The sequence below is a fragment of the Amblyraja radiata genome, chromosome 32, assembly GCF_010909765.2.
Source record: "Amblyraja radiata isolate CabotCenter1 chromosome 32, sAmbRad1.1.pri, whole genome shotgun sequence".
In the NCBI taxonomy this organism is placed as follows: Eukaryota; Metazoa; Chordata; class Chondrichthyes; order Rajiformes; family Rajidae; genus Amblyraja; species Amblyraja radiata.
In genome coordinates, this window is record NC_045987.1 from 13,136,111 (window position 1) to 13,151,147 (window position 15,037).

The 15,037-nt window shown below is 45.9% G+C and overlaps 1 protein-coding gene across 4 annotated transcripts in view; it reads right to left on the reverse strand.

The window, feature by feature from the left end:
* hmcn2 (hemicentin 2) overlaps window positions 1–15,037 on the reverse strand; it is a 247,232-nt gene that overhangs the window by 218,845 nt on the left and 13,350 nt on the right. For all 4 annotated transcript variants that reach the window (XM_033049217.1, XM_033049218.1, XM_033049219.1 and 1 more), the window contains exons 3-4: window positions 4,885–5,043; window positions 3,016–3,138 (exon numbers count right to left, since the gene is read on the reverse strand). In XM_033049217.1, the coding sequence (XP_032905108.1) occupies window positions 3,016–3,138; window positions 4,885–5,043 (282 nt within the window). The remainder of the gene's footprint in view (window positions 1–3,015; window positions 3,139–4,884; window positions 5,044–15,037) is intronic.

The window sequence follows — 15,037 nt, forward strand, 5'->3', positions numbered from 1 at the left end:
ATCTCAGATACAGTAGGGTGGGGGTCCTGGGTATCTTTCATTGCCTGCTGTAAATTCTAAAAGCAGAAGAAAACTGGAACAGTTACGAAAGGCACCACCAGTTTCAACAACCCTCACATTTCTTCAACACGCTCCTCAATAATTCCCATTGGAACGATCAGTAATGTTTGTTAATTTATACCCTCGCATATGAACATGGATGCTTCCAAACAAGCCACTGAAGGTAGATTGATTAGTTGGGAATGTAAAATAGCTTCCACATGGCACTGGATCCCAGCAGAGATTGCCATAATGAATTTTAAATCCCTGGAAAGTCTGCCGATGCGAAGCAGCGAAGAAGTAGAAGGGGAAAAAAAACCCTCGTTAAAAGGATAATCTTCCCCAGATGTTGAACCTATTGCTGTTAAATGCATAAAGTGAAAACCTGGCCCTTTCTCAGACTGTGGTCAAGGTTACTTGTTAAACAGAGAACAGCACAAACGCTTCCAACACATTCGTCAATTTATTCACGTTCCCTTCCCAGTCTACAGTTGAATTTTAATGGGGCATTTTCTACCAAATTTCTTCATTTTCGATTATTTTCAGGTATTTTCCTTCCTTGGTCCATCCATGTCAATACCCTACTCCCAATACCTCCCATGTGCTCTAATTTTGCACACTAATCTCTTGTGTGCGACATTGTCAAAGGTTTTTTGAAAGTCCAGATACACCACATCCACTGGCTCTCCCTTATTCATTCTACTTGTTTCATCCTCAAAATATTCCATAAGATTAGTCAAGCATGATTTCCCCTTCATAAATCCATGCTGACTTTGACTGAGCCCGTCATTGCTTTCCAAATGCGCTGCTATGACATCTTTAATAATCGACTCCAAGGTCCTCCCCACTACCGATGGAAGGCTAACTGGTCTATAATTCCCTGTTTTCTCTCCCCCTTTCTTAAAAAGTGCAGTTACATTGGCTACCCTCCAGTCCACAGGAACTGCTCCAGAGTCGAGAGAACATTGGAAAATGCATCCACGATGTCTAGGGCCACCTCCTTGAGTACTCTGGGATGCAGACCATCAGGCCCTGGGCATTTATCTGCCTTCAGTCCCAACAGTTTACCCAACACCATTTTCTGACTAATGTGGATTCCTTTCAGTTCCTCCCTCCCACTAGATCCTTGGTCTCCTAGTATTTCCGGGAGATTATTTGTGTCTTCTTTAGTGAAGACAGACCAAAGTACTCGTTTAACTGTTCTGCTTCTATTTCTTTGTTTCCAATTATAAATTCACCTGTTTCTGACTGTAAGGGACCTACATTCGTCTTCACTAATCTTTTTCTTTTTACATACTCATAGAAACTTCTACAGTCAGTTTTTATATTCCCCGTAAGCTTTCTTTCATGCTCTTTGTCCCCCCCCCCCCCACCTCCCTCTTAATTAACCCCTTTGTCCTTTGTTGAGTTCTGATTTTCTCCCAGTCCTCTGGTTTGCCGCTTCTTCTGGCCAATTTATTTGCCTCTTCCTTGGCTTTAACACTATCCTTGACTTCCCTCGTCAGCCACGGTGGAGCCGCCTTCCCAGTTTTATTTTTTCACCAGACAGGGATGAACAATTTCTGGAGTTCATCCATGCGGTCTTTAAATCTTCTCCATTGCATCTCCACTGTCAACCCTTTAAGTATAATTTGCCAGTCTATTCTAGCCAAATCCCGTCCCTTACCTTCAAAGGTTCCTTCATTCAAGTTCAGGACCCAAGTCTCTGAATTAATCCTGTCACTCTCCATCCTAATGCAGAATTCCACCATAATAAGGTCACTGTTACCCAGGGGGCCTTGCACAACGAGATCGCTAACTCATCCTTCCTCAATACACAATACCCAGTCTAGGATGGCCTGCCCTCTAGTTGGCTCCTCTACATATTTTGTTTAAAAACCCATCCCGTATACATTCCAGGAAATCCTCCTCCTCAATGCTGCTACCAATTTGGTTGTCCCAATCTATATGTATCTTAAAGTCAAGCATGATAACCGCTATACATTTGCTGCACGCTTCCCTAATTTCCTGCTTGATGTTTGATCACTAATCTCCCTACTGCTGTTTGGTGGTCTGTATGCCACTCCATTGTGGATATTCTCATTTGACAAACGGGCAAAGTAGCCCAATATGAGCTAATCCAGATCCTTTGGACCGGCAGTGAGCACTGCTCAGTAAGTCGCAGGTTGGAGGCAGTGAGTATTCCGGAAGAGCGAGAAACAATAAGGGTAACATGTCAAATTGCAGGCTACAATGCACACACTCGGGTAAACTGCGACCAAACTGCATCAGACCTGGTGCTCCACCTTGCCCCACCAGCAAACTGCTTTTTGACTCAAAACACAAAGTGCCTGCATGTGTAAATATGCAAAAAGAACTTCATTGTGCAGCTGCACACATGACAAATAAAGCACCATTGAAGTGCTGGAGGATCTCGGCGGGTCAGGCAGCATCTGTGGAGGGAATGGACAGGCAATGTTTTGGTCTGGACCCCTCTTCAGGCCACTTGCTGACTCGCCATTGAATGAGATGCCAGAGGGAAGCAACACACTGCCAGCGCCTTTGGGACTGAAATACAATGGTCATGGGTCTTTTCCTTCACAGAGTCAGCCTCTGCTGCTGAGCACGGCCATGGGAAAGGCAGGCTTAGACAAGTTGCTTATTGATAACGCTGGCTTCATCAGAAACATTCAGTCAGCTTCCCTGCAGACTCAGGGTTAACATACAGAGCAGTGCAGCCACACCGACTATTAAGTCCACAGTTAGTTCACTCTCCTTGACCTGCCCGGCTCCGAAGCAGTGATGGAGGTGTCATGACTGTTTACTCATTCCAGGGAGGGGAAATACCTGCTGCGTATCTCTACTCAGTGATAAGCCAAGCACAAACGCCGTCAATGAGCAATACTGCACATTCCAAGCATTTAAGGAATTTATCTGGTCCCCTGCAGCCATATGTCTGGGAGAGGAATGTTCATTCAAAAGGTTGCATCCACTCACCTCGTTGACTTGCTGCTTGTCCAGGTGGAATATCTGACCTGAACTGGTTGAGGCCACCTCTTCATAGGCCCGATATCCCGGGTGGCTCCTGTCTCCGCAGTCTCCAGTCAGCACAAAGACCACCTGCACAGGTAAAGAGCAGCAGTCACGATCATCCACTCATGCCCTTCTCCATCCACACATCCTACCTCAATTAGGGAGGCACAATGGCACATACGGCAGAGACATGGGTTCGATCCCAACCTTGGATGCTTGTCTGTGTGGAGTTTACTTACATGATCAGTTAGCTTATAAACTCACAGACATTATGGAGAGCAATACATTTGTAACTTGGAGTGAAGTTAGGCAAGATTGTACAATGCTCGGTAGAAGGATTTGGCATTAAAACGAGGACTTTTCAAATTTGTCATCGACAAGCAAATTCAATCAAAGCTAAATATACACATTTTTATTAAGGAGTCTGAAGAAAGGTCTCGACCCGAAAAACGTTGCCTATTTTCTTCGCTCCATAGATGCTGCCTCACCCGCTGAGTTTCTCCAGCATTTTTGTCTACCTTCGATTTTCCAGCATTTTGCAGTTCCTTCTTAAACAAATTTTTATTTATGATTTTCCAAGCAAAATTGCAACATCCATGGAAATCAGGAAACACCAAGGAATCTTCTCCCCAGACACGGACTATTATGATGGTGAGTTAGAATCATAGTGTGATGCTGGCCTCACTGTCATGCTTGCCTTCACTCGGCTGAACGCACTCTGGGAACTACACTCGCCCCCCCTGCAGGACCTGTACACCAGGAGGTGCAGATCCAGAGCCAACATAATGATGGGCCCCTACCATCCCAGCAACGGACTGTTCCAGCTGCTACGGTCAGGCAAACGCCTCCGCTGTCATGCTGTGAAAACGGAAAGGATGAGACGGAGTTTCTTCCCACAGGCCATCAGGACTGTAAACTCTTATCTCACCAGGGACTAATTTACTGTTGTGTTGTGTCTTTTTAAAATTGCTGTTTTTTTCGGGGGGGTTTTCTAACATGTAAATACTGATTCTGTTCTATTCTGTTCTGGAGTTTTTGCACAATCCCGCAGGCATTGCCACTTTCATTTCACTGCACATCTTGTATGTGTATGTGACAAATAAACTTGGCTTGACTTGGGAAGGGAAATGGGTATTAAAGTTGGGACCTTCTGATCCCACTGTTGATGATGAGACCACATTTGGATTACTGTGTACAGTTCTGGTCAACTTAATGAAGGATGTCATTAAGTTGGAAAGGGTGCAGAAGAGATATCCCAGGATGGGTGTTACCTGGGCCTGGGGGTTTGAGTTACAGGGAGAGATTGGATGATCTGTGACTTTTCTCTTTGGAGCGTGGGAGACTGAGGGGGTGATCTTATTGCGTTGTACAAGATCATGAAGGCATGGGCAAAGTGAATGCTCAGTTTTTTCCCCCGGGCTTAAGGATTTAAAAACTAGAGGGCACAGGTATAAGGTGAGAAGGAAGATATTTAAGAGGGACCTCAGGGGCGACTTTTTCCACTCTGGGAGTAGTCCATATCTAGAATGCCAGAAGAAGCTATAGAATTCTACAGCTATTCAAACACGAGTGCATTGAGCATAAATATGTATCGCACCTTCATCACAACAAAGATGACCACAGGGGTCTTAACTTCCACCAAGACACAAGAGCCAATGAGGAGAATCTCTCATTGTATTTGCAGCAAATTCCATGTCAGTTCAGTGCCCCTCCCCTGGCCCAGCTTCAGTTCGAAGACCAAAGTGCTGGAGTAACTCAGCGGGTCAGGCAACCTCTCTGTAGAAAAAAGATGGGTGAGGTTTCAGGTCGGGACCCTTCCCCCAGCCTGCTTACCTGCGACTGCTTCTGCTGAATGAGTTGCAGCACATCTTTGGTCAGCTGGTAATCCTTTGCTCTGGCATCAGTGAAGACGTAGATGAAGGAACTGGGGAGCGACACCTCCAGTGCTCTCTTTATGGCGCTGAGACTCATCTCAGGGCAGTCACCCCCGCCCTGCAGGCAAGAACAATAACCTCAATCACACTTACTGGCAAATGGCAACGCACACCACCAGATTCAGAGACAGTTTCTACCCAGCTGTTATCAGGCAACTGAATCATCCTACCACAACCAGTGCTGAACCACTATCAACCTCTTTGATGTTCTTTGGACTATCCTTGACCGGACTTTGCTAGCTTTATCTTGCACTAAACATTATTCCCTTATCATGCATCTATACACTGTAAATGAATTGATTGTAATCATGTATTGTCTTTCTGCTGACTGGTTAGCACGCAACACAAGCTTTTCACTGTACCTCGGTACACGTGACAATAAACTAAACTAAACGTTTACCATATTGGGTCTGTTTGGGTAGGCAAACCTAAAGGGGCTGTCCCACTGCGGGGACCTAATTTGCAAGTTTAGAAGAGTTTAGGAAAGTCAAGGAGAATGTCATGGTCTTGTTGTATCGCCGAAGTAGAACACCTCCTACGATCTCCTTCGACTGTGTTGAAGACTAGCTTCAACTAGCTATGGTAAAATTGGATGCCGAATAGTGGAGAGTGAAGACGAACACCTTCGATCTCCTTCGACTATACCAACACTATCTACGACTACGTTCGACTACCTTTGATTACCTACGAATAACATGCCGACCTACTATGACCTACTTCGACTAACCGTACAAGTTAAAAAAATATCGATTTTTTTCCATGCCGACCAATTTTTACTCGCGGACAATTTTCAGCATGCTAAAACATACTCCTCGACCAAACTGAGGCCTCGAGTATGCGGGAACTTCTCGAGCATGAAGGAGAGTTACATAGACCTCCTAGGACCACGTGTCGACCATGATGCAAGTTTGAGTCGAGCGTAAACTCTTCTAAACTTGCAAATTAGGTCCCCGCAGTGAAACAGGCCCTTAATTACCTCTGGGACATCTGAGAGTTGGGGAAATCTGATTCACCTGATACCAGGTATAACAAACATGCCTTTACTAAAGGATCATAGGCATCTAGGAGGAACAATCTTAAACATTCCACAACACCGCCTATCTTAGCAAAGATAGACACAAAGAGTTTTTCACAAATTTTGTTTTGGTATATATATTGCATAATGAATAAGATTTATTTTTGAAATTTAAACAACTATGATTGTCTATGGACTGTGTTCGGTTGCACTACAGACTTTGGGTTTGAACTATTATGGTTGCCTATATCATGGTCGTTAATTTATTGATTATTATATATTTGTGTTTTTGCATTAATGGGCCCGTTAAGCTGCAGCAAGTAAAATATTAATTGTTGCATTGTTGGTACATGTACAATTAAACACGCTTGTTCAACTAATAACAGTAGCCTGAATGGATCAGCAGAAGCTGGAGTTTGAACCTGGCACCTCGTGGATCTGTGCGCAAGTGTGGAATATACATTAGCAATGCTCCCGCAAGATGTGAGGTCGGTAGGATTTATTTCAGCTGTGAAGAATAATCCTGTGTTTGAGCGGGTCATTCTGCGGCCTTGCTGATGCTGGTGATCTCATGCTAAAGATTTACGCTGCTCCCAGAAATTCAATCAGGGCAAGGAGAGAGTAGGCACGAGGGGAAACTCTACATATAACCCATCGTAAATCTTCACAACATTGCATTGCAGCCTCGACTGTGTCACAATGTGCCTATGATGCTGCCGAAGAGTTTAAATTGATAAAATATGCTTTATTTTTATTTAACGTTCAGTTTAATGTGCTTTTTTAAAAAACTTTTGAGAGGTAATAACGATCCTAATAGATTCCTTATGTTTGAGTAAAGAGGTTGTGACATGAATATTATATGTAGCAGATCCACTCTTTCTGCAGACCCTGGGGTTAGTGCATGATCTTTGTCTTCTCCACCATCAAAGGCTCATCTTTCTTTGTTTAACCTCCACACTCATTCAAGTCTTTGAATCTCCCTCTTTGATCAAACCTTCATTCTCCCTCCACTCCCACTAGATTTGTCAATGATTTCATCTACACTCCTTGATGCACCCAGAACCATAGAGCTCTTCAGCACTGGTCTCTCTTGTCCATGCCAACCAATCTGACATATTGGGCTGGTCCCATTTGCCTTCATTTGGCCCACAGCCCTCTAAATCCTTCCAAATCATATACCTGGCCAGATGTCTTTTAAAAGTCATAATCATATCCGCTTCTATAGGTTCCTCTGGCTGCTTATGCCAGTTACAGTCTACCCTTCGAGTGTAAAAGTCCCTCTTAAATCTCTCCTCTCTCACCTTAAGCTTTGCTCTCTAGTTTTCAAGTCCAATACCAAGTCCAAGTCCAAGTCCAAGACTGGATAGACTCGGCTTGTACTCGCTAGAATTTAGAAGATTGAGGGGGGATCTTATAGAAACGTACAAAATTCTTAAGGGGTTGGACAGGCTAGATGCAGGAAGATTGTTCCCGATGTTGGGGAAGTCCAGAACAAGGGGTCACAGTTTAAGGATAAGGGGGAAGTATTTTAGGACCGCGATGAGAAAATCATTTTCACACAGAGAGTGGTGAATCTGTGGAATTCTCTGCCACAGAAGGTAGTTGAGACCAGTTCATTGGCTAGATTTAAGAGAGAGTTAGATGTGGCCCTTGTGGCTAAAGGGATCAGGGGGTATGGAGAGAAGGCAGGTATGGGATATTGATTTGGATGATCAGCCATGATCATAATGAATGGCGGTGCAGGCTCGAAGGGCCGAATGGCCTACTCCAGCACCTATTTTCTATGTGTCTATGTTTCTAATACGCTGGAAAAAATGTTAGTGTTCACTTTATCAATGCCCCTCAAGATCGTGTACAATCAATAGTGTCAACCCACAGCCTCTTACACTCCAAAGAAAAAAAGCCCCAGCCAAATCCAACTTCCTCATATAACTCAAGCTCTTCAAGCCCATGCAACGTCGTGGTGAATCTCTTCTGCATCCTATCCAATTTATTGACTTCCTTTCTATTGCTGGGCAAACAGAACGGCACACGGTGCTCCAAATGTGTCCCCACAAATGACTTGAACATCTGCATCATGATCTCCCAATTCTCACACTCAAAGTCCATAGCCACATGAAACAGTACGTGTGTCAAATCTACAACATTACCTTCATTTTCAAAAAAACAGAGTCTTGGTCCTCTCTTCTTCGTTAATTCAAAACACAGTCATAAATAAGGGACCATCTACACCAAATCCAAAAGTAATCTAGGATGAACCAGCTGCTACCATCAGGAAGAAGGGAGACTGAAAACCATCACGTTCAGTTCAAGAACAGCTTCTTCTCAGCAAACATTCAGGCTCTTGAATACTGCATAACACTAACCTCAGTAACTATGATCATCTGCAGAGTACGTCTTTGGTTGCACCATGGACTTCAGTCTTGCACTCTTTGTTACCTAGTATTATGGTTATTAATTATGGCCCGTAAAGCTGCAGCGAGTATGAATTTCATTGTTCCATGGCCGGTACATGTGACAATTAAACTCTTGATAAGTAGTGCACACTTGACTCTTGATAATAAGGTGAATCCGATGATAGAGCTCATTGAGTGGTTGAATCTAACTACAAAGAAGCTTAAAAGGAATACAGATGAGGGGAAAGTGAATGACAATAGACAATAGACAGGTGCAGGAGTAGGCCATTCGGCCCTTCGAGCCAGCACCTCCATTCAATGTGATCATGGCTGATCATCCCCAATCAGTACCCCGTTCCTGCCTTCTCCCCATATTCCCTGACTCCGCCATCTTTAAGAGCCCTATCTTGCTCTCTCTTGAAAGCATCCAGAGAACCCACCTCCACCGCCCTCTGAGGCAGAGAATTCCACAGACTCACCACTCTCTGTGAGAGAAAGCGTTTCCTCATCTCCGTTCTACTCCTTATTCTTAAAGGCGGATGGGTGGAGTAAGTGACTGTCCGATGTGCCCTTGAAGTCTACTTGAGCACTTCGACAGTGTCTGGGACCAAAGACCACATGGAAGTTCAGTCTGAAGAAGGGTCTCGACCCGAAACATCGCCCATTCCTTCTCTCCAGTGACGCTGTCTGTCTCGTTGAGTTACTCCAGCATTTTGTGTCTACCTTGAAAGTTCAAGGTGCAAGGTCCAGCAGGTGGTTACAGTAGATTCTGGCTCGACCATTACTTGTACTCAATAATAAAATATATTACTAATAATGTTAAACATACTCTCCCTTCCCTAGATTACAGCTGGGATGGAGCAGACTCTTCACCCACACACTTCTTTAGGGGATATTCTCCCCCTCTCCTTTCCTCTGAACCATAGCCAGGTACAAAGCTCCTGGCCACTGACTGGACAACCAACATAATCTGCCTGTCCTGTGGTCCCATTATAATAAAAGTGGAATCCTGCAACTACTCTTGGTAATGATTCAACCATATGTTGAGAATTTATTGCAGACAAGGGGGTTGTGAGTCTATGTATAATAACAAAATTACTTTAAATGTTCCCTGTACAGGAAAAAGCCAGTGGGAGCCAACCTGTAATGTTATTGCTCTGGCTTCTAAAACAAATGTACGACTCATCCTTTAGAAACAGGATAGGATTTAATGTAATGGTAATTGCTTAACAGTTGGAGTTTCTTGTTCTTGCAGTTTGCTAGTCAGCACATGAGTGAGTGAGCCCCTGTTGCGAAGGATGTGCAAGGCATTACAGGGAGCTCTATCCCATCCCCATCCCTCAGTCGCATACACCGGGGCAGCGGGAGGCTGCAGTACACGTTCCCCGAACATCCAGTTACTCCCCCAGCAACAGAATCACTGAACACAGCACGGAGCAGGGTTCAAATCAAAGTCACAAAGTCACACAGTAATAAGGCCCTTTAGCCCAACTCGTCCATACCGACCAAGATGCTCATCTCGTCCATGCTGGCCAAGATGCCACATCTAAACTAGCCCCATTTGCCCACATTTGGCCCATATCTCAAAACCTTTCCTGTCCATTCACCTGATCAAGTGTCTTTTATATGTTGAAATTGTACCTGTCTCAACTATTTCCTCTGGTACCTCGTTCCATATACTCCCCACCTCGTTCCAAATATCCCCCACCTCATTCCATATACCCCCCATTTTGTTTCATATAGCCCCCCCCTCCCCACCTCATTACATATACCCGCACCCCCCCCTCCCCACCTCATTACATATACCCGCACCCCCCCCCCCCCCTCCCACCCCCCAACTCGTTTCATATACCCACCACGCTTTGTGTGGAAAGCTTGCCCCTTGAGTGCCCCCCCCCTCCCTCTTTCCCCTCTCACCTTAAACCTATGCCCTCTAGCTCTGGATTCCCCAACCCTGGAAAAAAGCCTTTGCATTCACTCTATCTATTCCCCTCATGATTTGATACATCTCTGCAAGATCGTGTCTCATATCTTATGGTCCAAGGAATAAAGACAATTCCTGCAACATTTAAAAGACATTTGGATAGGTGTGTGGATAGGTCAGAGGGATTTGGGTAATAAATGCTTAAATGGGGCATCCAAGTTGGCATGGACAAGTTGGGCCAAAGGGACTGTTTCCATGCTGTACGACTATGACTTAAAAAAATTAATGATTTGGGCTCTTTAAATATCTTAGCACACAGGAGGAAATCTGAGCGTTCCACAGGAATCATGTTGGGGATCAAGGGTACGGAAAAAGAGGATTCCCATCGGAATACGGAGAGGGTCTCTGGTTCTTCCAGGATGCCGGCAAAGCCTTAGCTTCCTGCGGTCAATCATCCGGGGGAGGTTACCCAACTTAACTCCCCACAGACCCCAGGCCAGGGGTGGGGAACCTTTTCATGCTGGAATGCCGCATCAAGTTAGCTGTAATCTAATAAGGCCGCATCCAAGAAACATCAACCAGATATACTTCAAAATGTACATTATTTTGTTAAAATAGCCCTCATGACTTACTAATGTTTTAATTGTGGCCGTCAGTCGGGGAGGATTATTTAGTTGAATCTTCTTTTACTCTTTGGTATTTTAAATACGTTCATTTTAAGATTAAAATTAAAATGACAAAAGACGAACAAAAACATATAATAAAAATAAAAGGATTTGTTCTACAAATATTGGATTCATTCAAAAGGCTGCACTTAATGGCCTCGCAGGCTGCATGCAGCCTTAAGGCCGTAGGTTCCCCACCCTTGCCCCAGGCTATGGCAGCTAGCAATAATTTATGATTACTTTTGGAGTTAAGATACGTCCCAATGGACAGAAGCAGCCCTCACACGCTGAGACACTAGTTGCTAACAGGCCTTGTGTAACCACTGATCATCAGTGGCCACAGTGGTCTGTGTGCAACATGCTTGATTGGCAGCGGATGTCTGCATAAAGACTCTCCATTCAAGATCAGCCATTGATTACTCTTAACTTCAACAAGACTCCAGTTCCACCCAGAACCCTCCCTCAGGCTATAGATCTCACTCCCCCTCATCTCTCCTTATTTGACAGGAATTTGTCTCAGTTTCACCTCTAATCAGTGTCAACTACTTCACCCAACCGCCAATCATCCCCATCACCTGTATCAACCACTTGCCAGGTTTTGTTTCCAACCACGTCACCCCCCCCCCCCCCCCCCCCCCCCCCCACACACCTTAATTCCAGCTTTCTTCCCCCTACTCCATCCAGTGTGAAGAAAGATCCCGACCCAAAACATTGCCTGTCCATTGCCTTCTTCCAGCACTTTGTTTGCTCAAGACTCCAGCATCTTGTGTCTCCATAGAAATTCCAGATTTGGGGAATGCACAGCAACCGGAAAGAACGGATAGGCAATAGACAATAGACAATAGGTGCAGGAGTAGACCATTCAGCCCTTTGAGCCAGCACTGCCATTCAATTTGATCATGGCTGATCATCCCCAATCAGTACCCCCGATCCTGCCTTCTCCCCATATCCCCTGACTCCGCTATCTTTAAGAACCCTATCTAGCTCTCTCTTGAAAGTTTCCAGAGAACCGGCCTCCACCACCCTCTGAGGCAGAGAATTCCACAGACTCACAACTCTCTGTGAGAAAAAGTGTTTACTCGTCTCCGTTCTAAATGGCTTACTCCTTATTCTTAAACTGTGGCCCCTGGTTCTGGACTCCCCCAACATCGGGAACATGTTTCCCGCCTCTAGCGTGTCCAAACCCTTAACAATCTTATATGTTTCAATATGATCCCCTCTCAACCTTCAAAACTCCAGAGTGTACAAGCCCAGCCGCTCCATTCTCTCAGCATATGACCGTCCCGCCATCCTGGGAATTAACCTTGTAAACCTACGCTGCACTCCCTCAATAGCAAGAATGTCCTTCCCAATGGACAGAAGATGAGACCTAACAGTGGGACCTCAATCATTAAAGAGGCCAGCAAGGTTAAATCTGTCTGAATAGGGGTCCGGAGCCAAAACATCATCTGTCTATTCCCTTTGCAGATGCTGCCCGACCTGCTGAGTTCCTTCAGAACGATATGTTTTGCTTAGAGTCTGCCTTTGCACCCTGGGAGCTGAGTCCAGCACCAACACAGGTTGATAGCAGCATACAAAGGGTGGTTACAGACAATGAATCTGGGCAGCCTCAACATTCCTGAAGGGCATGGGGCCAGACCACCAAGATGTCCTCCATCTCAGTGAAGCTGGCTGTCATGGTTTAACAGTTGCGACCCGCACTGTGCAGCTGGGAGTCAGACATTTGATCATGGTGCAGAGAACCAGTCCCAAATTAATCAGGCATCACCCGGCCTGGGACTGATTGATGACAACACTGCGTCCATCGTCCTACAGAGGTAACACCTCTCACTTTGACAAAGTGAGATCGCCGACCTGACAAAGGGAAACAGCTGCAAACCCACTGACGCCGCTGCCGACTGTCAGGATTTCTCCCTTTTATAAACTTCTAATGTGCGAAAGCAAGAATCCCAGATGTTTTAGGAATATGAATACTCCGAGAGTCAGACTTGGAAAAGTACATTCATTCCAGACACCTGAGGAAAAATCCAATTAATGAAGGGAGAAATGCTTTTGAGGAGTAGGTGTCCAAAACTCAAGGATCCTTGGACCTCATCCCAGAATTTCCATATTTTTTTAATGTATTTTTACAGTTCACACATGCGCGGTTTTTGATTAGTAGAGTTTTGTTGGCAAGTTTTATCCATCTGGAACTTTATACTGGTTGAAGATGGTAAGAGGGTGAATACACTGGAATTTGACACCTTCTATCGAATACACTCGAACTTCAGCAGGTGCACAATAGAGAGCACATTGACCGAGTTCATCACGTCCTGGTTCTGTAACTCAAACGCCCAGGAAAGAAGGAGACTACAGAGAGAGGATGACATTGCCCAGCCTATCACAGGTACTGACCGGTCCACTATCGAAAGGATCTACAGGGAACGCCGCCTCAACAAGGCAGCCAGCATCATCAAAAACTCACACCAAGCTCTCATCTTGTTACTACCATAGCGAGAAAAAGGCACAGGAGCCTGAAAACTATGACCTCTAGGTTCAAGAATGGCTTCTTCCCAATAACCATCAAGCTCTTGGATACTGCAGAACTACGAACTCAGCAACTACGATCTCCTATGAACTGCGTCTTTGGTTGCACTACCAACTTCGTATTTACACTATTATGATTGCCTCGTATTACTTATTAATTATTGATGATTATATATTTATCCATGTACTATTGCATCAATGGGACTGTTAAGCTACAGCATGTCAATATTTCATATACAGGTGCACAACCTTTTATCCGAAAGCCTTGGGACCAGACACTTGTCGGATTTCGGAATTTTTCGGATTTCCGAATGGAAGATTTTTAGCGTAGATTAGGTAGGTAGCGCTGGCGGCTTGAAAAGTCTGGAGTGGCTGCCTCCTCCCCGGAGACCGGGGAATCATTGCATAAATGTTAGTCAGTTAGTTTGGAGGGATTTTATGTGGTGGGGGGGGTGAAGGGGGAAACTTTAATTCTTAGTCCCCTACCTGGTCGGAGAGGCGGGGAGCGGGCAATGCCTTACCGGGTCGCCGTGCAGTAAGCTCCGGAGCGTTATGGCCGCCGACTCCCAACATCGCGGAGCTGGGGGCTGCGGGCGTCCGGCCGCGGGCGGCGCCGGTTGGAGCTCCGACCCCGGCAACTCTACCCCTGGCTGCGCGGCGCTCCAAATCCAGCGCCGCCCGCGGCCGGACGCCCGCAGCCCCAGCTCCGCGAATGTTAGGAGTCGGCGGCGTCACAGCGCTGGGATACCAGCGGGGAGCGGGTAATGCCTTACCGGGTCGCCGTGCGGTAAGCTCCGGAGTGCTGTGGCCGCCGACACACAAAATCGCGGAGCTGGGGCTGCGGGCGTCCGGCCGTGGGCCGCGCTGGATTTGGAGCGCCGCGTAGCCAGGGGTAGAGTTGCCGGGGTCGGAGCTCCAACCGGCGCCGTCCGCGGCCAGACGCCCGCAGCCCGCGGCCGGACGCCCGCAGCCCCAGCTGGGAGTCGGCGGCCACAGCGCTGCGGAGCTTACTGTACGGCGACCCGGTAAGGAATTGACCGCTCCCCGCCTCTCCGACCAGGTAGGGGACTAAGAATTAAAGTTTCCCCCTTCACCCCCCCCCTTCACATAAAAGCCCTCCAAACTAACTGACTAACATTTAAGCAATGATTTACAGATGTTTAAGTGTATCCCCGGTCTCCGGGGAGGAGGCAGCCGCTACAGTAGTACAGACCTGGGTTGACCGTGGGTCGTTTCGGGTCAAGTTTGGCGCCAAACGCGAGCTTTGGTGTGCAGACGACATCCTGGAAAAAATGGCCGGTTTTCGGAGTTTTTCGGTTTCCGGAACTCCGGATAAAAGGTTGTGCACCTGTACTATTATCAACAGGTGACAATTAAACACTTTTGACTCTCTCTTGACGCTTGACTCAAAAACAAGATTTCATTCCTTACTCGACCACATTGATTTCATTCCAAAATATTTCACAGCTTGTAAATATTTCAAAGGATTCTCAAATTGTGTGAGATGCAAGACATTGAGAATATTA